General features: G+C 25.0%; 3 protein-coding genes across 3 annotated transcripts; 1 reads left to right on the top strand and 2 right to left on the bottom strand.

The window, feature by feature from the left end:
• Positions 1-3,944: 3,944 nt before the first annotated feature.
• OCT59_012307 (uncharacterized protein) lies at positions 3,945-4,345 on the bottom strand (the record flags this gene model as incomplete). The annotated part of the gene is made up of 3 exons (XM_025331382.2): positions 3,945-3,988; positions 4,054-4,089; positions 4,168-4,345. The coding sequence occupies 3 exons, from the start codon at positions 4,343-4,345 to the stop codon at positions 3,945-3,947; spliced, it is 258 nt and encodes an 85-aa protein (XP_025188571.2).
• Positions 4,346-12,240: 7,895 nt separating this feature from the next.
• Positions 12,241-13,529, top strand: OCT59_012306 (uncharacterized protein; the record flags this gene model as incomplete). Its single annotated transcript, XM_025312888.2, has 2 exons — positions 12,241-12,251; positions 12,335-13,529. 2 exons carry the CDS (start codon positions 12,241-12,243, stop codon positions 13,527-13,529), a joined length of 1,206 nt encoding a protein of 401 aa, XP_025188570.2.
• Positions 13,530-17,303: 3,774 nt separating this feature from the next.
• Positions 17,304-17,534, bottom strand: OCT59_012305 (uncharacterized protein; the record flags this gene model as incomplete). The annotated part of the gene is made up of 1 exon (XM_066134363.1): positions 17,304-17,534. One exon carries the CDS (start codon positions 17,532-17,534, stop codon positions 17,304-17,306), a length of 231 nt encoding a protein of 76 aa, XP_065989634.1.
• Between the last annotated feature and the right edge of the window lie 5,986 nt (positions 17,535-23,520).

Genomic DNA, 23,520 nt, shown 5'->3' with positions numbered 1-23,520 from the left:
CATCATGTACACAAATTTCAGGACGGAACAAAAGGCGGAAGAGTTCAAAAATTGCTTAGGAAAAGCTTACTAGCTTACTTTAGACGCATTCCACCATGACCAACTGCTTATTCACTCCTTAAGGAACATTTTGATATGAGTTGTGCTGGGGTTCACTTAGTGTTTTCTAATTTTCTCGCTCAAAAATGCTATTTCCTTCTGTCAGCCATCGGTAGCGACCCCCAAAAGAGACCAAGTAGGGCGAAGTATTTGCTCCTATAAAGTTGATGGGACGTTATACAAAGATGCGGGGAAAAATAAAAGAAGCATGCTTTTTGACGACTCCGGGCATATGTGGGCTTCTTTGGACTTCAGTGTTTCTTGGGAATTTTCGTCGCAAAAATTTTCTGAACGGCGCAGCAAAATTTAGCACGCGGACGGAATACAAAAGAAGTAATGGAAAACTCGCTGAGGATTAAAGAGAAATGAGGTGTGAGGCAAATTACAATTTTATCCGAGGAGGGATCAGCCAAGACCGCGGTAATCACGTGAGAGAAGACGATGACGATTTGGATTTTGATACGGATTTTCAGGAATATGGACTGGCGAACCAATCGCGACTGTCGATTCTAGAATTATCTTTAGGAGCTAAAACCGACTAGTCTAATTTCTTGGAGGGACGTATTAACTTTTTTTTGTAGGTTTCGACACATTTTGGAAAGCAAGTAGCGAAAGAAACTGTCATGTGGTTACATGAACAAAATTTTTGAGAAACAAATACAAGGTTTTCTTTGAGGGACTGACCGCCAGGCAAAAATATTTTTTGGTTTTTAGGATTTTGGTCAAAGAGGGAAAGTGAAAGGAACCTTGTTCTCAAGTCTCATGCTTTGCATCAATAAAATGTTTGAAAAAAAAATTTTTATCCGAATATTTCCGTGTCTTCCGTAAAAATTCCGTGAAAATGATACATTCATGGATATCCGTGTTAGCGAGATGAAAATTTCCATGATTTAAGGCCATAAATTCCATGAAAATGATAACATTCATGGAAAAAACATGGAAAGATAAAACACGGATCAGATTTTTTACAGGGACGGGGGAAAAGGCCGGGAGGATTGTAATTATTTTTCTCTAGATTAGTCAGTGTTTCCTGTAAACGTTAGTCTTTGTGTAGTTTAGTTAGAAATAGAGGTTTTTGTTCAGTGTGTAGAAAGTGTATGTTTTGATAGGTTTTTTTTTTTATTTTGTTGTTTTGTTTGTATTAGGATAGATTAAATTTCGTTATATAGCCATATCGTGTTGCACGTATTGTTCTAGATTTTTTGATGTTGGATATCTATCCTGAATAAAGAAATGCGTTACATGAAAAAAAAAAAAAGCTTAGTTGATGGGATTCGATACTTTCTAATTTGAACCAAAAGTGACAAGATTCCGAAAATCATATTATTGAAATCCAAATTTCGAAACTCCTTCTATATTCTTTGTCATTTGATGATACTGTAATAAACAAATGAAGGTACTTAAAATATGAATAATAAAAAGAATTTCGATTAAATGAGATGATTATATCGAGTATTGTATACTTTATTATCTTCATTATTGTATAATAGTTTATTAAATTGTGGCAGTAAATTTATAATATGATTTTTTTTCGTAATCAAATTAGCAGTATAAGAACCTTTGAAATAGTTTTCGCCAAATAAACTGAATATGAATTTTTTGATCATCATTTATTATTAAGGAAAGATTTTGATAGATTGAAAATGGAATCAATTCTTCGTTTCAAAAAAGTATGATGATAATTTTTTTATCTAGACACAAAAATATTGGATACATTGTGAATAATTTATTTAATTGTATTAAATAACTTCAACATATTGTGCAAATTTTGCTAGCTTAATGGATATAATAAATTTATATCTAGATATTTTATTTCATTTTACTTTATTGAATGGAGAGCAGCCAATTTGGTAATATACATAAGTAAACAAGCAAACTAAACTGTGTGAATAATGTGCATTATAGAAATTGAGCATCAATACCGCTTAGTGCAATACTAACCCATTTGTCAGGACAAAAAAGTGGGTAAGGATATAAACACAAACTAAGAAAGGGATAATCTACTAAATTCTGTATTTTTCTTTTACTAAAGTGTCATACATTAATACTGTCAGGTCTGAAATGATATAACCATAAGAAAACTTTCGTATTTGTATAAAATTTTGATTATTTGAGTTAATAATAATTGGGATGTGGTGCCGGAGGAGTGTGTCGCTACTTGTTTTACGCGAGTATCGATTGTTGGCATGTAAATCTTGTTTTTCTTCCTCGAGGTGGCAACCTTTTGAGACCTGACTAGGACACCTGAAAATTCCACAATATGATATCACGCGAGATCAGATGTGATATTCTCAACTGTATTCAATAACTTTCACATTGCCGAACTTAAATATCATACTATACAAATACCTTGAATTCATCTTTTTTTGTTCCTATAATTATTCCTATGATTGTTAAGTGGTCGTCATAAATTGGCCATAAATTCGTAACTGCATGTTATATTAGCGAAACCGTCTCAAATTGCTATTGTTTCGTAACTAATTAGTTTCAAAGTCTTATAAAATCATAATATTTATTCTAATATAGTCAGAAAAAAAATTGGCAGTTCACATTAGAGAAAAACTATGTACATTAACGTGTACAGGTTTGGTATATAAATAGCTTTATCCGAAAAGTTACTTAGCATTATTTCTATAGCTACATATTGTTACCGGTTATATCGGTAATTAAGAGTCGTATAACTAGCAGTATTATTTCGTATAATTACTCGATTACCAACAAGATTCTTACTCAATACTACCTATCCTGGTATTCCGGTATTGTTCGTTAAGAATCGTCAAGGTAAACAACAAGTATAACGATTTTATTAATATATATAATTTCGGGTCTTTACAACAAAGTGATAGAAAGTGATAAAAAGTGATAGGGAATATATCTTAAAGACAATTAACTAAGAGAATATATATATATTAAGGTAACTATGAAGATAACTATCTCGTAACTACTGCTATCAAAGAGTTGGCAGAAGGTATTTATATCTGACTATTTTATCTATCTATCATCTCTTTTTCTGTCATCAAGGCGAAATCTAATCGATAAATATCTATTGATATTCTATTGATATCTTATTGTCTAGGTTTCATCGTAATATATCAATACATTTGTAAGCCACTTTTTAATAAAATACAAATGACAATTTTGGACGGTTAATTACTATTGAACTAATTTAACTTCTAATAAAATCTTATACATATAAACAATACAAATAAAGAAAATAAATAATATAAACAATAATAAAATGAATAAACATAATAATACTATAACAGATAATTATAAATATAATAAATTAAAATCAATATCTTCTATTAAGTTAATCTAATGTACACAAATCCGCAGTTGTATATCGATATAAACCGACACATATCGTCAAAAATCGACAGATACACAAATGTACTGTATTCATATCGGATCATCATATGACGTCGGAAATCATGTGAGCAAGATTTCGCGTAACAATATGCATTTTTTATGTAGTAAATGTAAATAAATAATATGATGTTATAATTATAGCAACTAGTAGTGATTTACAATTTAGACGTAATTATAATCTTTATTTCAACAAATAGTAATTGTAATAATAAATAAATAACTTAATAAAAGCAGAACATGATTACAAAAGTTTCTATTCATAAGATTCTGTGTTAACATTGTTACTAACTTAATATGCATTTCTTTTTTTTAAAAGAAAAAATATAAAATAAAATAAAATAATAAATTTATTTAGTAAAATCTTCAGTTGCATCTTGTTTTCTTGGATTTATTGGATTACTTCTGAAATCTTATTAGATACTGAATTGGCCAAAACAATTATTAAATGCAATAATAGAAAACTTTTAATTGTACCTTTAAATTTTATTTATATCATGCTCGTATTCTTTTGTAATATATTCTAAAGAAAAAAAATCAAGTAATTAATAAATTCCTTTACGTACTGATTAAAAGATAACTTAATACCTTTATTGTTGATTGATTCTTCAATAAGTTTATTATCTAAGATGATAATATTTATTAAATGTTAAAATGTTGTAAATATTGTCCAAATTTATATAAAAAATAATGTTTACATACTTGGTTTCGTATTAAACGTTATAATTGAAGGTGAACCAGTTAAAGAGCTTAATGATCTACTAGTATAAATTGCTTTTGAATGAGATTTCTCATTGAAATCTGGTCCAATCATTTTTGATTTTATTAATTCTAATCTTATTTCTTCAGCTTGATTAAAATATTCGGCAACCATTTCCATATTTGACCAAGAATTAAAAATTTCACAAACATGCGTTGCTGAAGGTCTTTTTTTAGGATCAGGATTCCAACATTTTTTCATTAAATTAGCAAAATCTTCGGGAGTATCGTCAGTAATATTAGGCCGTTTTCCATCAATAATTTTATAAATTAAATCAACATCATGTTCAACATTAGCAAAAGGTTTACGACCAGATGTTAATTCCCACATAATCATGCCCATACAATAAATATCAGATGATTTGGAAAATTTGCCGCCTTTAAATATTTCTGGTGCAATATAAGGTATTACTCCATATATACTGCTATCATGTATGTCATTTGCGGGCTGTGATAATCCTAAATCTCCAATTAGATATTGATCTATTTTACATGAATCATTTTCAATTATTTCAACCAATATATTTCCACTATGAAAATCTCGATGTACGAAATTTTTTTTATGAATAGTTTGAAGTCTAAAATAAAAAATTGGTTATTAATAAAATTTTGTTTAAATAATTTTAAAATCATTATTAATTAACGTTAAGTTATAGATACCCATCTGAAATTCGCCACAAAATGTGCAATTTTTTCTTCCATGTAATCTCTGCAAAATTCTCTTGTAAATAATTATGTAAATCTCCTCCATTTGCATATTTCATTATAAACATATATTCTTTTGTTATAGGATCTTTTGTGATACCATGACATTTAATAATATATTCAAATTTACTATCATAACATTGATAAAGTGATTTTAACTAAAATTTTATAGTTCAAATTAGTATATTAAATATCTTTAAAAAAAAAATTTTGAAAATTAATTACCTCATTTAAAAAATATTTATTTGGTTCTTGAGAATTTAAAACTTTTTTTATAGCAACAACGTCTCCATTAATTAAAGCTTTATAAATAATACCAAACCCTCCTTCTGCTATTTTTTTTAAACTTTTAATTTGTGAATATGAAATCCATTTTATTTTCGGTTTTGTAGAGTGATAATCAAACTCATTTTGAGAACTTTGATATTTTTGTTTCAAAGATTTAAGAAATCCTTGAGAATCTTCTAGAATTTCATTTAATTCTTCACTGGTAAGATCAAGTAAATGACTTGTATAGCATGCTTTTGGATGAGATTTTACAATAAGTTTATTATGCTCAATTGGTGCATTTATAAATTCCATAATATCGCTTTTTAATTCTTCACTAATATCTTCAATCTCCTTATTCTGTGAAAGAAAAATCCAATTTTCAATAATATTTAAAACTTCTTTAGAAGATGGCCTTTTTAATGGATCTTCATCCCAGCATTTTTTCATTAAATCTATATAACATTGTGGAGTATTTTCAATAATTTCAGGACGTTCACCTTTACAAATACTTAAAGCAAGCTGAAGATCATGTGCTTTATCATTAAATGGTAGAATTTTAGATGTAAATTCCCACATAATTATAGAAAAACTATATATATTACTAGCTTGAGTATAGGGTTGACCTTTTAAAATTTCAGGTGCTATAAATGGTAAAACTCCATAGATATCATTTTCTTTTAAAAAAGATTTTGCAAGTTGATATAATCCTAAATAATCACTAATAAAAATTCCATATAGTTCTTCTTTATATTTGTTACATAAAATATTACCATTATGAAAGTTATAATGAATTAGATCTTTTTCATGAATATCATTAAGACCTCTAATAATTTGATATAAATATAATAATTTTTGTTTCCAATTTTTTGTTATTTCTGTTAAACATCTTTTTAAACTATACTTATTTGTATACTCCATCACTAATACATAATTCAATGTATCTGGATCTTTTGTGAATCCATATATTTTAATAATTCCATGTGAATTAATAATTTTCCACTATAAAAAAAATAATATTTAATTAATTAATATAAATAAATTATAATATCAAAAAAAAATAATAATGTTTAATCATACTTCATTTAAAAATTCATTTAAACTTTCATCTGAATGATTAAGATGATCAAAATATTTAAAAATTACTTCAATACTATTATATTTAGCTTTATATATAGTACCAAATCCTCCTTTATCAAGATATTCAATATTTTCAAATCTATCATAAGGAAACCATTTTAATTTATTTTTATGAATAAATTGATTCACAACTTCACTTCCACTAGTACCAAGTCTTTAAATACAAAAATGAAAAATTAAAATTTAAAATAAAATTTACAATTAAAAATTTAAATATTAAATAATATTAATTATACTTACTCTAAATAAAATTGTAAGATTTTAATATAATAAATAATTAATTAATTTAATTGATTTAAATTTTAAATAAGTAGTATATAACTTATAGCTTACCAACTAAATAAATTATCAAAATTTTTTAAAAAAATTTAATTATTATGAGTAAAATATTATATAATTATAATAAATTAAATATAAAAATATAAGATTTTTATAATTAAAAAAATGCAATACTTACAGGCTAAAATATTTTAAATGATTTTTTAAATAATTTAGTTAGTTTAAATTATATGTAAATATTATATAAATATAATAGAATTACTAAATAAATAACATACTCCCTATATTATTAAATAAATAATTTTTTAAATAAAGAATTTAGTTAGTTTAAATTATATGTAAATATTATATAAATATAATAGAATTAAATAAATAACTTATAACTTACCAACTAAAAAAAATTACAAAATAATTTTTTAAATAAAGAATTTAGTTAGCTTAAATTATATGTAAATATTATATAAATATAATAGAATTACTTACAATCTAAAATATTTGAATAATTTTTTAAATAAAGAATTTAGTTAATTTAAATTATATGTAAATATTATATAAATACAATAGAATTACTTACGTTCTAAAATATTTGAACAATTTTTTAAATAAAGAATTTAGTTAGCTTAAATTATATGTAAATATATATAAATATAATAGAATTAAATAAATAACTTATAACTTACCAACTAAAAGAAATTACAAAATAATTTTTTAAATAAAGAATTTAGTTAGCTTAAATTATATATAAATATTATTTAAATACAATATAATTAAATAAATAACATACACCCTAATAAATAATTTTTTAAATAAAGAATTTAGTTAGTTTAAATTATATGTAAATATTATATAAATATAATAGAATTACTTACGATCTAAAATATTTGAATAATTTTTTAAATAAAGAATTTAGTTAGTTTAAATTATATTATATGTAAATATTATATAAATATAATATAATTACTTACAATCTAAAATATTTGAATAATTTTTTAAATAAAGAATTTAGTTAGTTTAAATTATATGTAAATATTATGTAAATACAATATAATTAAATAAATAACATACACCCTAATAAATAATTTTTTAAATAAAGAATTTAGTTAGTTTAAATTATATGTAAATTTATATAAATATAATAGAATTACTTACGATCTGAAATATTTGAATAATTTTTTCAATAAAGAATTTAGTTAGTTTAAATTATATGTAAATATTATATAAATATTATAGAATTAAATAAATAACTTATAACTCACAAACTAAGAGAAATTACAAAATAATTTTTAAATAAAGAATTTAGTTAGTTTAAATTAATATGTAAATATTATATAAATATAATTAAATAAATAACTTATAGCTTACCAACTAAAAGAAATTACAAAATAATTTTTTAAATAAAGAATTTAGTTAGTTTAAATTAATATGTAAATATTATAAATATAATAGAATTACTTACATTCTAAAATATTTGAATAATTTTTTAAATAAAGAATTTAGTTAGTTTAAATTATATGTAAACATTATATATATAATAGGATTAAATAAATAACTTATAGCTTACCAACTAAAAGAAATTACAAAATAATTTTTTAAATAAAGAATTTAGTTAGTTTAAATTATATGTAAATATTATATAAATATAATAGAATTACTTACGATCTAATAAAGAATTTAGTTAGTTTAAATTATATGTAAATGTTATAAATATAATAGGATTAAATAAATAACTTATAGCTTACCAACTAAAAGAATTTACAAAATAATTTTTAAATAAAGAATTTAGTTAGTTTAAATTATATTTAAGTATTATACAAATATAATAGAATTACTTACAGTCTAAAATATTTGAATAATTTTTTAAATAAGGAATTTAGTTAGTTTAAATTATATGTAAATATTATGTAAATATAATAGAATTAAATAAATAACTTACACCCTGTAGCATTATTAATTAATAATAATTATAAAGTAAAGTAATTATAATCAATTAGATAAAATATTATAATTGTATATAAAAATTAAGTATATACAGTAACTTACAATCTAATTATTTAAATAAACATTATTATTAGTTTAAATTATTTATAAATACTTATAAATTAATATAAAATTAAATACTTACTTTCTATGATATTAGTACCGTAATTATTAAACAATTATATTAATAGAAAATTTAGTTATTTAAAATATCATGTAAAATTCAATAAAAAAAAATAGCTATTAACTCACCAACTATAATAATAAAATAAATTATTTAATTATATAAAATAATAGAAATATACAAATTGTTACATAATTTTCTTACCTTTATCCTTATCAATTTTTGAAACTAGTTTCATTATGTTGCAAATTTGGTTTGAAAAAAATTTTAGAGCAATTTCAATTTGTATTAGATATCTATATTCATATTATATGCTTTTACCTTCATCGTTACTTTGAGCCATTACTAAATAATTTTATTGGAATTCTTCCTAAAAAATAGGGTAAATACAATTAAACGCCTTTATTCGAGTATATATACTATATAGATATTTGTGTAATATTATCTATGCAAAATGCAGATACCAATTTTCAGCCAGATTTAATTAGGCAGAAAGAACCGGTAGAGCGTCCGAAAAGTTTGATGGCATCACTAAATTATAAAAATAACAACTTAACTTGTCGATCATTAGCTATAAAAGAGTTGAAACTAATATTTACTTGTCTTTTTTTTTCACTTTCACATCTCTTTTGAGAGTATCAAGCACCAGTACAATAGTACTCTTTGCAAATTTTGTTATGAAGTAAGGAGGTGGGCATATGAAAAAGTCTGAGTAATTTTTGACCTTTGAAGACGGCTGCGTGGCGTAAGAAATGCCACATGGGTAGATAACATGTTATATATATCGCAGGGCATATACCGGTATATAACACGGCGGTATATACCAATTATATTGATCAGCTCGCTGTAAAGCTCATCAGCATCTGGATAGTCCGAGCTCTCAGTACCAGAACGCTTTACCTTCTCTCATCCAAAAGGCTGCTAAGACGCAGCTGAAGAAACAGCAGAAGAAGTATAATAATTCAAAAGTGCATGTTTCTACGGAGACAAATCTATGAATATAGATAGCATTGATGATCTGGATATTACCATAGTTCAACCAAATCAGGAAGGCAATTCCCATGTTAATCAAAATTTGCAATCTACTTCACAGCCCATTGGTACTCCAGATCCAAAGGCCGTAATACCAATGGAGATACAAACTAAAAAGGGCAAGATCACCAAATTAACTATGAACAATAACGTCGTTTAAAACGCAACACAATATCAGTTCGTTTGGACCAAGATGGTATTAAAACCTATCATTGGCTCGAACTTTGTTATGACAAATGTTGGGTCACTTTGGTGATACATTTGTCCGTTGGTTCCCTGAACATTGGAAGTTAAGACTTAAAAGATTGTAAGATATGTGAACGGTTTCAAGTAAAATTTCCCATTCTGGATGATTATGATAACAATCCGATTATGTTTAGTTATCATGAAACCCAATCCTTTCAAGATTATTTGAGTATGACATTGAAGAAAAATCTTTTAAAACCTTGTTAGATAAAGTGAAAAAAATGTTGATAGTTCACTTTGAATCACGCAAAGACCTCCTACGTTGTATGGAGGCCAAGCATCATTGGAAACTGTCCATATCACTGGTTGAATTAATAATTTCATTGTAATTGCGTTCGTAAAGTTTTCTAAGACACTTATTTTTCATGATACCATTGGTTTTTCTGACGTTGTTTTTCCTTTCGTTATTTGGAGATGAAGGAGTATAAAGGTTTTTGAACTTGTTGTACATGTTGGATTGTCTTTAGTATTATGTTATCTTCTGACGTAGTATAGTCGTTTGGACGTAAAAATAGGTTGAAAACATTTTTATCATCTCGTTATACTACATCCACTTTATAAATAATTCCATCTCCTACTTGTTTTTGGTTTAATTCAAGCGTTTGCACTCTTTGTAGTAAATCATATTACAGTCGCTGGGATTCGACTTCAGCATCTGAGGATGTATCCTTGGTAAACTTTCAAATTCTAACTTTTCTGATTGTGACATCCAGTCTGTTGCTGTGAATACATTTTTCTTCATCTACAGTATGTTCTCTATTTAGTCTATATAGAGATTTTTGTAAAAATGTTTTTCTCTCAGGATAACAGAACTATCTTTTATGGGAAGACTCAACCTAAAATACTTTCATGGTGCCTTGGCCACAGGGACTGGACAGTTGTAATTATGACGTAAGACTTATATGAAAATTTAATACAAGTTTTGGTTTTTCTATTTTTTAATACTATTCACATACTGTATATTTATTCTATTTCTAAGGGCGACTATTTTGTTTAAAAGGAGGAGACGTTGTAAATAATGAAACATTTTTTTCACTATACTTTTAGGGAATTAGTAATTGTATGAAAATACGTAAGTGGCAATGCTTTTTACTAGAAATAAAAAAGTTTAATTTCTGAAATGAATAGTTGGTTTAATCCTAAATGTTATTAAAATGTAATTAATTTTGAATAATTTAGATTAAATTTTGTGGGTGTAAAATGTTTTAGAAAAATTCAACTACTTTATTAATATTGTTTTTAATTAGTACTTATATATTTTTTTATTCGTAGAGTAAAGTATACATTTCATTAATAGTACTATTATCAATAAATATTATTAATTCAGAGAATGTTATATAAAAAATATGCTCGCCACACAAATATCGAATTTTATCTATAAATTATCACATTTTCGTGCAAAAAAAAATATATCTCAATGTATTATACACATTTAAATAATATATCATATATGTAGTATTGATAAAAGCAAATATACGTATTTGTACTATTTGTTGTACAGTATTTGCCATGTTATTTGGCATAATATTTAATAAAGAAATGCTTGATGGCAAGAAAAAATAATGGATTGTTAAAAAAAATACAAACAGTAAGAAAAATTAAAGGAACTTCAATTCTTGACGTTATGCGGATTATCAATTGATAAGTGTAAGGGATCATTTACCAAACCAACCTCGGCGAACGTGGAAGTCACGTGAACGGTGACGGTTAGACATTACTCCTTTCCGAGGTGGTATGGGTGACACTATATATCACTATGTTACACCGGTTGCGGCAATATAACAAGGGCACTCATTTACTATTAGTTCTAGGGCCAGAATTACGTAATACAGAACGGATCATCGCATTACTTTGGTTCATTATAAACTAACTTAATATAGAAATATGAAATAATTTGGTGTAATGTTACAAAATTTTTAAGCATAATGATTTCCATATTTAATTGAACCTAAATGTGTGAAGAATTTTTTTTTAATTTTTTTTTTTTTAAAAAAAAAATATATATGGCTTTAACTTTTCATCATGGTCTTTCAAAAGACCTTTCCTTAATATTAGATGATGCAGATGATTATAATGTTATTATTCAAGTTGGTGAAAATCAAAATATAAAAGAATTTCGTGCACATTCAGTTATCTTACGTGCTCGTTCACTTTATTTTAAAAGTGCCCTTTCCTCTAATTGGATTACAAAAAAAGATAATATGATTATATTTAGTAAACCGAATTTAACACCAACTATTTTTGATATGGTTTTGAGGTGAGAATCATTTAATTTTTTTTTTTTTTACAAAATTTCAAATTATTAATTTATTCGAAATTATATATATAACTTTTTATTAGATACATTTATACTGGTGAACTTGATTTAACTGAACAATCGGGTGAGAATATTCTTGATCTACTAGTTGCATCCGATGAACTACTACTTGAAGAATTATTTGAACATGTTCAAGATTATTTAATTGAAAAACAAACAAATTGGGTACGGGAAAATTTCATATTTGTTCTTAATACCGTGTTTAGACTCGATAATTGCAAAAGATTACAAGATTATTGTCTTGAATCTATCCGTGAAGATCTACTACCATTTTTTTCTTCAAAATCTTTTCCCTCAATAAATAAACAAATACTTCTTGGCGTACTTAAAAGAGACGACTTACAGATTGAAGAAATTATCATTTGGGATTATTTAATTAAATGGGGTATTGAACAAACTCCAGGTCTTGGAAATGAGAATTGTGATAGAGAGAACTGGAATTATGAAGATTACGAAGCGTTGAAAAATACTTTAAATCAATTTATTCCTCTCATTCGATTTGCAGGAATTTCTCACGCCGATTTTTTTGATAAAGTCCGTCCTTATAGAAATATTATTACTGATAATATTTATGAAGAAATTGAAGAATTTCATAAAGACGCCTTACCAATAACTACAATGTTACCTCCTAGAATTGGTTTAATATTCAAATCAAATATTATCAACCAAAAACTTGCAAAAATAATAATTAATTGGATTAATAATAAAGATGCCATGTATATTAATAATAGAAATGGCCCATTTTATAAGCTTAATATTATTTATCGTGGTAGTCGTGACGGAATTAATAATAGATCATTTAGAATAAGATGTAATGGACGAGTAGAAAGTTTAGTCTTAATCAAAGTTAAAAATACAAATAAGATTTTTGGTGGATACAGTTCTATCGGATTCAGTTCATTAGGATGTGGTTATATTGTTGAGTATGGTTATCGATTTTACAATTCATCAAATAATTTTATTTTCTCATTTGAAGATGGCGATGATACTCAAAATATGAAAATAAGTCGGGTAGTAAAAGAAACTCAAGCCATAATGGTTCATAAAGAAAATGCATTTAGTTTTGGTTGGGGTTCATTGGTTATGAGCGGTAATGGTTTATATGCTAATAATAGTAGCCAAAGTTATGAAAATAAGTTAAAAACTGCGACAGTTTATACCATTGAGGAAATTGAAGTCTTTACCGTAAATAGAAAATGCGAGGATTTAATATTATGATGTTTATTTGTTGCTGTCTCGTAATCCATTATATAAGTTTGAACCTATTTATCGTGATAGTCGTGATGAAATTAGTAGTTTATCATTTAGGAATAAGTGTAATGGTCGCAAGTTTAGTCATGATTAAAGTTGAAAATACACATAAAATTTTTTGGTTGATACAGTTCTATCGGGTTTCGTTCATTAGGGGGTGATTATATCTTTGAATATGAGTTTTGATTATACAGTATTATTCATCAGATAATTTTATTTTCTCATATGATCATAATGAAGATATTCAAAATAAGAAAATAAGCTGAGTAATAAAAGAAACTCATGTCATATTATATTGGATTTAAATTTGGTTCAATATATTGTGTTTGATCGGTAATCGTTTATATATTAACAATCGTAGTAAAAATTATGAAAAAAATTTTAATGCTGACATACTGATTCAGTTTATAACATTGAGGAAATCGAAACTTTTATTGTAGATGGATAGTGTTTCATATACAGTATATTAAATAAAACCATTATTAATATATGACAGTAATTTTTGATATAAACAATATGTAATAACGGGGAACTGTGGAATATCAATGATTTTCACGGCGCAGCCGTTATTCCTGAAATAACTGATTTATCTCATACCATAAAGCCCTAATAATGATAAACTTTATTCAGACTTTTTACCTATCTTTTAAATAAACACCACCCGTGAGAATATCAAGAAAAAAAATCACAAATTTTAACTAGGAAACGTGGTAAATAAATATTATATTATATTATATTATATTATTTCCATATTCTTCCGAAATTAAGATTATAAATATTTTTGGAATTATGTGTAAAAAGGCAGTGCTTAATTTTGGGGAATACGGTATATTCGTTTATTTCAGCATAATCCAATTCTAAGATACTATATGTTTTTATCCCTAAAATTCATAAGTAATCTCTAAATTTGACGTACTTAGGTAAATGTTCTTTATTTAAACAGATCACACTCTGAAAATACTTCGCTCATTGCGAAGATGGAGGATGGAAATTTACAAATCAGTTTTATTTATGCTATTATCTATCTGTAAATCAGTTCTCTATCTTAATAAGATTATCTTTTCAAATTTACTTATCCAATCAAATAAAAATTATAGAAATATTTAGAGAAAGTGTTTTCGTCATTAATTTCAAACAGTACATTAGAACGACGTAATAACACCTTAATAATTGTCGAAAGTTATTCGCTATAGTATTTATACTTTTACTATTAAAAAAAAAAAATTGTAAATTAAATTATAATAATTTTACTATATTCCTAGAATCAATACTAGTTTGTGAAATATATTAATTAAAAACGTTTATCCTCTATTTGTAATAATTCATTATTCATTTTTATTAAAAAGCTAATAAAATATTATTTTTTTTAATTGTACCAAATAACCTTTTTGACATATTACTGCAAAATTTGCTAAATTTCTCTTGATTAATTATGAATTTCAATGAAATAAAAATTAGGACAATTATGTTTGTGAGAATATGAGAAGAATGATAAAATAACATGGTAAGTAATGGTAAATATTTAATGGTTTCAATAGGTTGAGGATGATTGTAACATTTTTTGATAGTCACGCTATATTAAAAAAAATAATGGTTGAGTAGATAGAAAATTCTTATGAGTCATATTTGTCAATCAATTGATTCATAAGCTATTTGATCTGAAACTGATATAGGTACTCCGAAAAAATAGTAAAGAAAATTAATTTATCAGTAAAAAAATTATGCGAAAGAAATGTGTGGCATTGTGTGCTACGAAAAAAAATGAGTATCTCAAATACTATTTTTTTTTTTGTTGTACAAATTTGGACAATATATAACAAAAATGTATATATATTATTTAACTATGTTCCAAGTCATTAGCTGAGTTTACAGTCACATTATTAAATTTAAAAAAAAATAATAATTAAATTTTTTCTAATAAAATTTATTTATACTATATAGCGTCAGATACAGTATATGTATAAACTATATACTGTACATTATTTATTATTTAATAGGAAAACGGAGAGTCCGTCGCTTAAACGCTTAATAGTAACAATAATTTATATATACTGTATATATATATAAATGGTACAAAAATGTGACAAAATTTGTTGCTAAAAATAATGCGTTACTACAAAACATAAAAGGAAATAAGCAGGGGCTAAATTATAGTGACGTAGGTGAAAGGAAGGAAAAATGAATGGGTTAAACCGGTACTACAAATTTATCTAGTTCCGTACAATAAATAGTCCTTTGCTACAAATATTATAAATATTATAGTAGTACGTGGGCAATATCACATGTCACATTGTCACATAGATTAATAAAGTAATAGGTGATCGGCTATAAATTTTACCACTGACGTGGCAAAGTTTAGCCAACAGATGTTTATTTGTTGTGGAATGCTTTTGTTTATACATGAATAAAAAGTTATCTTTAAATAGACTTTAATTAAAAGATTAAAAGACAATTTTTTCCGAAAAATAATAATAATAATCACGTGACTATTATAAACAAGAAACTTGACTTTTCAACTGAAGTTGTATCATTTTCGATTTTAAATGTTACTAGAATCTAAAAGTTCATTTTTATATTGATCTTTTTCTTTTAGCTTGGATTGGTTTATATGTTATACGACTTATACGTATTAATTCTGCTTGGTTGATCATCAAATCATCAATTTTATTAATTTAAACACGCAGCAATTTATGCCAATAAAACAAATTACAAAATAAAAAAAGATAAACTGAGTTCCTAACTAGCACGTCGATAAAATATAGTAAGTAACGAATTTAATCGGGCATCCATTGTTTTCTCATGACTTGGTAAATGAATCAAACGAAAATAAATTATCTTCAATTAAATCATTTATTTAACAAATAAAAATGTTAACCATATTCCCCAATTGCCATCTTCTCTCTAATTCTTCCTAAAAGTGATAAAATTATGTCCATTAAATATTATTATGATATTACACATTAAATCGTTCTAACATCAATTTTTTAATAAAACATATATTTATTAACAGACTTTGAATTAAAAGTATTAGATAATTATAAGTTGTATGAAGTGGCCATTTTTTAAATAGCATGATTATTATTGTCGTATATTCTAAAAGCCGTTCGTTCAAAATAGCATCCTAAAAAGTATTACTTATTATTTCATTCGCATCATCTCTTTAATTTGATTTGTTTTTTAACAGGGAAATATTATTTATTGCGGTATTATAGGATTTGATGAATTCTATAATTGACTAAAAAATAAGTTTATTATGATTATTTTGATTATTTTAATCAGTGACTGAACTAAAAAGGAAAAATAACAAAAATAATTTTTGTTATTATTAATTGTAATCCGCAATAATAATTTTAAGTAATGAAAAGTAGTAAAAATATTAAGGCCCGAAGATGATTATAGATATACTATAGATGATATTCTCAGAGTTTTACTATGTTATTCATTAATAATTTTATTTCTGTAATTTGCATATTAATTAGTTACGTTACCCGAACAATATACAAAAAGGTAACAATACAAAATTTGGATACAATACAGGGTTTTAAAAGCATTTATTTACTTATAAAAAAACAAAATAGAGATTTAGAATTAGTGAGCTCTCGTTTAAAATAAAAATTTACGTTTACTACTTATAATATCTAAAAAAGTCGAACGAAAATTATATTTCATTATAAATGAGATTCTATAAATGTTCAAAAATAACAAAGTAAATTTTACCTCTTTCTTTTTTATCTAATTTGATTAATCAGTAATTGCACAATCTAAACATTCCGTAAAAGGATTAAGTAATCGAGATGTATAAACAGCTTGAGAATGAGTAGTTATCTTTCTATCTCCTTTTAAAGTAGAGAGATGTAAATTTCTATAATTTTCTGCTTCTTCAATTTCAGATACACTAATATAGCGAAGTGACTCTATAAATTCAGTTATATTGGGTCTATTTTCTGGATTTGAATCCCAGCACTTTTTCATTAAGTCAATGTAACTTTTTGGTGCTTCTGGCTCGTTTATTTCAGGCCTAATTTCATTATAAATATCTAATACTAAATTATGATCATGTGCACGATTGCCAAAAGGTTGACTTCCAGTTGCTACAAAATGCATTATCATACCCAAACTATAGATATCTGCTGCTTGAGTATAAGGTTTTCCTCTTAATACTTCAGGAGCAATATAAGGCATAACTCCATAAATATTATTTTTATTATTTCGATTGATATCATTAACATTTCCACATAATCCCATGTCTGAAATATAAATCCTATTAGCATATTCTTCTCTAAAAGGAGTATTAAATAATATATTTCCTGTATGAAAATCGCGATGAACCATCTGTTTTTCATGAATTTCTTTAAGACCATTTGAAATACTATATAATATTCGTATTTTATTTTGCCAATTAAAGCATTTATAATTTTCATTTATATTTATCCAATTATTAAAATTTCCACCCTCTGCATAATAAAGAACAATAATATAATTTCTTGTATCTGGATCCTGAGATATTCCGTATACTTTCAGAATTCTACTTAATCTACTATTGTTAAGTACTACTTTATATGCCTTAACCTATAAAACATCCATACATAAATAAAATATATTGAAAAATAATTGAAAATTTGTGTAATTATTCTTACCTCATTTAGTAATTCATCAATGAGATTTTGTGAGTTGTCCAAGCATTTTAAAGCAACTTTGAAATCATTCAATATTGCAGAATATATTGTAGCAAAACCACCTTTACCTATTTCCTTAATTTCATCAAACTGACTATATGATATCCATTTAATTACTATGTCAGGATTATTGGTTTTAAATTGCATTTCTTTAATGAAATCATCAATTTTTTCATTTCCACTTGTCCAATCTATAAGGTTTATTGTATTATTTTGAACTAAAATATAATCATTTGTATCTGGATTCTGAGATATTCCATATATTTTAATAAATTCATAACCAATTTTTTTTAATAAATACCTTTTAACCTAAAAGTTTAATAAATAAAATAAAATAAATTACAATAAGAAACTTACATTAAGTTATATATAAAATGCTATACCTCATTTATTAGAGATTCAATCGGATTATGTGAGTTATGTAAACATTTTAAGGCGACTTCTTCATTTGAATTTCTTATATAATAGTCATTATTTCTAAAACTATAATGTAATGGGCCATCTTTCCATATTGCTGAATATACTGTCATAAAATCATTTTTTCCCGTTTCTTTAATTTCATAAAGCTGGTTATATGGTATCCATTCAAATACATCAGAATAATTGAATTTTGATTGCATTTCTTGGATGAAACTATCAATTTTATCATTTCCACTTGTCCAGTTAAAAACCAAAATATAATCATTTGTGTCTGAATTCTGAGTTATTCCATATAACTTAAGAAACTCACAACCAAATTTTTTTACTGAATACTTTTTAACCTAAAAAATTAAATAAATAAAAATAAATAAATTACAATAAGAAGCATTAAAATATATACAAAATACTATACCTCATTTATTAGAGATTCAATTTAATTATGTGAGTTATGCAAGCATTTTAAAGCAACTTTTTTATTTGAATTTCTTGTACATTTACTGCTCCGCAAATTCCTACATAGTGGGCCCTCTTTCCATATTGCTGAATATACTGTCATAAAATCATTTCTACCTGTTTCTTCAATTTTATAAATCCGATTATATGGTATCCATTCAAATACTATCATATCAAAGTTATTATTGGTTTCTAATTGCAATTCTTGAATGAAATTATCAATTTTTTCATTACCACTCATCCAATTTACAAGGTTTATGAAATTATTTTGAACTAAAACATAATCATTTGTATCTGGATTCTGGGATATTCCATATATTTTAATAAATTCATAACCAAATATTTTTGCTGAGTATTTTTTAACCTAAAATATTAATAAATAAAATAAATTTTACAATAAGAAAATTAAAATATATATAGAAATATTATACCTCATTTATTAGGCATTCAATTGGACTTTGCAAGCTATGCATGCATTTTAAAGCAACCTTTTCATTTGAACTTCTTGTATAATAATCATTTTTATAATCATAATGAAATGGACCATCTTTCCATATTGCTGAAATTATTGTCATTAAATCATTTTTGCCATTTTCTTTAACTTCATAAAACTGATCATATGGTATCCATTCAAATATTATATCAGAATTATTTGATTTCAATTGTATTGTTTGAATTAAATCATCAATTTTTTCATTCCCACTCATACAATTTACAAGATTTATGAAGTTATTTTGAACCAAAATATAATTATTTGTGCTTGGATTTTGAGATATTCCATATACTTCAATAAACTTATTATAACCAAATATTTTTACTGAATATGTTTTAACCTAAATCATTAATAAAATGAATATTTTGATAAGGAACATTCGGATACAAATAAAATACTATACCTCATTTATTAGGGAATCAATTGGATTATATGAGTTATGCAAACATTTTAAGGCAACTTTTATGTTTGAATTTCTTATATAATGGTCTTTATTTCTATAATTATAATATAATGGACCATCTTTCCATATTGCTGAATATACTGTCATAAAGCTATCTTTTCCTGTTTCTTTAATGTCATAAAGCTGATTATATGGTATCCATTCAAATACTATATCAGAATGATTGGGTTTCAATTGCATTTCTTGGATCAAATTATCAATTTTATCATTTCCACTTGTCCAGTTAAAAATCAAAATATAATCATTTGTATCCGAATTTTGAGATATCCCATATAACTTAAGAGACTTATAACAAAATTTTTTCACTAAATACTTTTTAACCTAGAAGATTAAATAATAAAATAAATACATTACAATAAGAAACACTAAGTTATATATATATAGAAATACCATACCTCATTTATTAGTAGAGATTCAATTAAATTATGTGAGTCATGCAAGCATTTTAAAACAACTTCTTTGTTTGAATTTCTTTCATTTTTAGAATTATAATGCAATGGACCATCTTTCCATATTGCTGAATATAGCGTCATTAAATCATTTTTTCCCGTTTCTTTAATTGCATAGAGCTGATTATATGGTATCCATTCAAATGATATATCGGAATAATTGGTTTCCAATAGCATTTCTTGGATGAAATTATCAATTTGTTCATTGCCACTCATCCAGTTTACAAGGTTTATGGAATTATTTTGAATTAAAATATAATCATTTGTATCTGGATTCTGAGATATTCCATATATTTTAAGAAATTCATAAGGAACTTTTCTTACTGAATACCTTTTAACCTAAAAGATTAAATAAATAAAAATAAATAAATTACAATAAGAAACATTAAGTTATATACATATAGAAGTGCTATACCTCATTTATTAGGGATTTAATTAGACTATGTGAATTATGCAAATATTTTAAGACGACTTCTTTATTATTTGAATTTCTTGTACATTTACCATCCCAAACATTCTTACATAATGGGCCATCTTTCCATATTGCTGAATATACTGTCATAAAACCACTTTTTCCCATTTCTTTAATTTCATAAAACTGGTTATATGGTATCCATTCAAATGCTATATTAGTATAATTGGTTTCCAATTGCATTTCTTGAATGAAATTATCAGTTATTTCATTGCCACTCATCAAATTTACAAGATTTATGAAATTGTTTTGAACTAGAATATAATCATTTGTATCTGGATTTTGAGATATTCCATATATTTTAATAAATTCATAACCAAGTTTTTTTACTGAATACCTTTTAACCTAAAAGATTAATGAATAAATCAAATAGATAAATTACAATAAGAAACATTAAGTTATATATAAAAATGCTATACCTCATTTATTAAAGATTCAATTGGATTATGTGAGTTATGCAAGCATTTTAAAGCAACTTCTTTATTATTTGAATTTCTTGTACATTTACCATCCCAAACATTCTTACATAATGGGCCATCTTTCCATATTGCTGAATATACTGTCATAAAACCATTTTATCCCGTTTCTTTAATTTCATAAAACTGGTTATATGTTATCCATTCAAATACTATATTAGAATAACTGGTTTCCAATTGCATTTCTTGAATGAAATTATCAATTTTTTCATTGCCACTCATACAATTTACAATGAAATTATATTGAACTAGAATATAATCATTTGTATCTGGATTCTGAGATATTCCATATATTTTAATACCAAGTTTTTTTACTGAATACCTTTTAACCTAAAAGATTAATGAATAAATCAAATAGATAAATTACAGTAAGAAACATTACATTAAGTTATATATAAAAATGCTATACCTCATTTATTAGAGATTCAATTGGATTACGTGAGTTATGCAAACATTTTAAAGCAACTTCTTTATTATTTGAACTTCTTGTACGTTTATCACTCCAAAAAATCTTACATAATGGGCCATCTTTCCATATTGCTGAATATACTGTAATAAAATCATTTTTTTTTGTTTCTTTGATTTCATAAAACTGATTATATGGTATCCACTCAAATATAATATCATGATGGCCTTTAATATTATTCAATTGCATTTCTTGGACAAAATTATCAATTTGTTCATTTCCACTGGTCCAGCTTTTAAAATTCTTTTTTAAGTATTCTAAATAATTATTACTTTCAATTTCTTCAAAGGACATTATTATTATTTAAACAACCTAAAAAATTTTTTGAATAAAATCTTATTTGTAACGATATATAAATAAATAAATTTATACGTAAGGGCGCATCCTCGTGTGATACAAATTTATGTACTTATGGTTTCAAAGTTATTTTTGGTTAGACCGAAATAATGTGTTGAGTAAGTCTTTCTTTTTTTAAATAAAAATGTTCAATATTTGAAATGATCTACATTTTAGAACGGTATCGGGACATTTCGCCGAAAGCCATTTCGTCGAAAAATAATCTGGCCTGCCCTATAAGAAATATGTATACGGAAAGGATACGTTTTGTATACATTTTATGTACGTTTCTATAGATTCTGTATACAAATTCCGTATATTTAATAAGCAATTCATTTTTGAACATTTTTTAAAAAAACTAATGTATACGAAATGTATACGGAAAAAATTAATCATACGGAATGTATATGGAATTTTTAAACTTAGAAAATAATTTTACAAAAATCTCGTATCATAACACGAGATCACGTGATTGTTTATTGTTTTGTTTTTTGTTTTTATATAAACCCTTACTTTGATGAGTTTGATCTTCCGATCTTCCTTTCTGTCTTTCCCTTCCTTCTCTTTTCTCTTGTCTTATTTTTGTTATTTTTTCTAAATTTTTCTTCTTTTTTCGTCACCCCCCTTTTAAAAAAAAATTTTTTTTTTCGTACCTCACTTTAAAAATTTTTTTTTTCATCACTCCTTTAAAAAAAAAATTTTTTTTCGTCACTCCCTTAAAAAAAAAATTTTTTTTTGATTTTATTCTTTTATCTTTTTTTTAAAACAATTTTCTTCTTTCTATTTCTATTTCCTCTTTATAAAAAATTTTTTTATTTTTCTAACTTTGACGTCCTCCCTTTAAAAAAAAATTTTTTTTAACTTTCCTAACTTCGTTACTCTCTTTTTAAAAAAATATTTTTTTTTGATTTATTCTTTATTCCCCTTTCTATTTTATTTATATTTATCCCTTTTTATTTCATAGGCCAGCAGATTTTTTTTTGTGAGAAGATTCAGTTTCTTTTTTCTTTTTTGTAGATCAGTTTGGGAGTCCTTTCCTTTTTGTAGGATTGTTCAGGATTTTTTTCTTTTTTTAGGTCTGTTCAAATTTTCTTTTTTTTTTTTGTAAGTTGGGTTCAGATTCTTTTCTTTTTGTGGGTTGTTTTAGTTTTGTTGCTTCAGAGTCTTCTTTTTTTGTAGGTCAGTTTTGGATTTATTTTGTTGTTTTGGTTTCTTTTTCATCAGATGCTTCATAATTCTTTTCATTTATGTAGG

Source organism: Rhizophagus irregularis, chromosome 2, assembly GCF_026210795.1.
Source record: "Rhizophagus irregularis chromosome 2, complete sequence".
Taxonomy (NCBI): Eukaryota; Fungi; Glomeromycota; class Glomeromycetes; order Glomerales; family Glomeraceae; genus Rhizophagus; species Rhizophagus irregularis.
The sequence above is the reverse complement of the archived record's forward strand: the minus strand, read 5'-3'. Positions and strand labels throughout refer to the sequence as shown.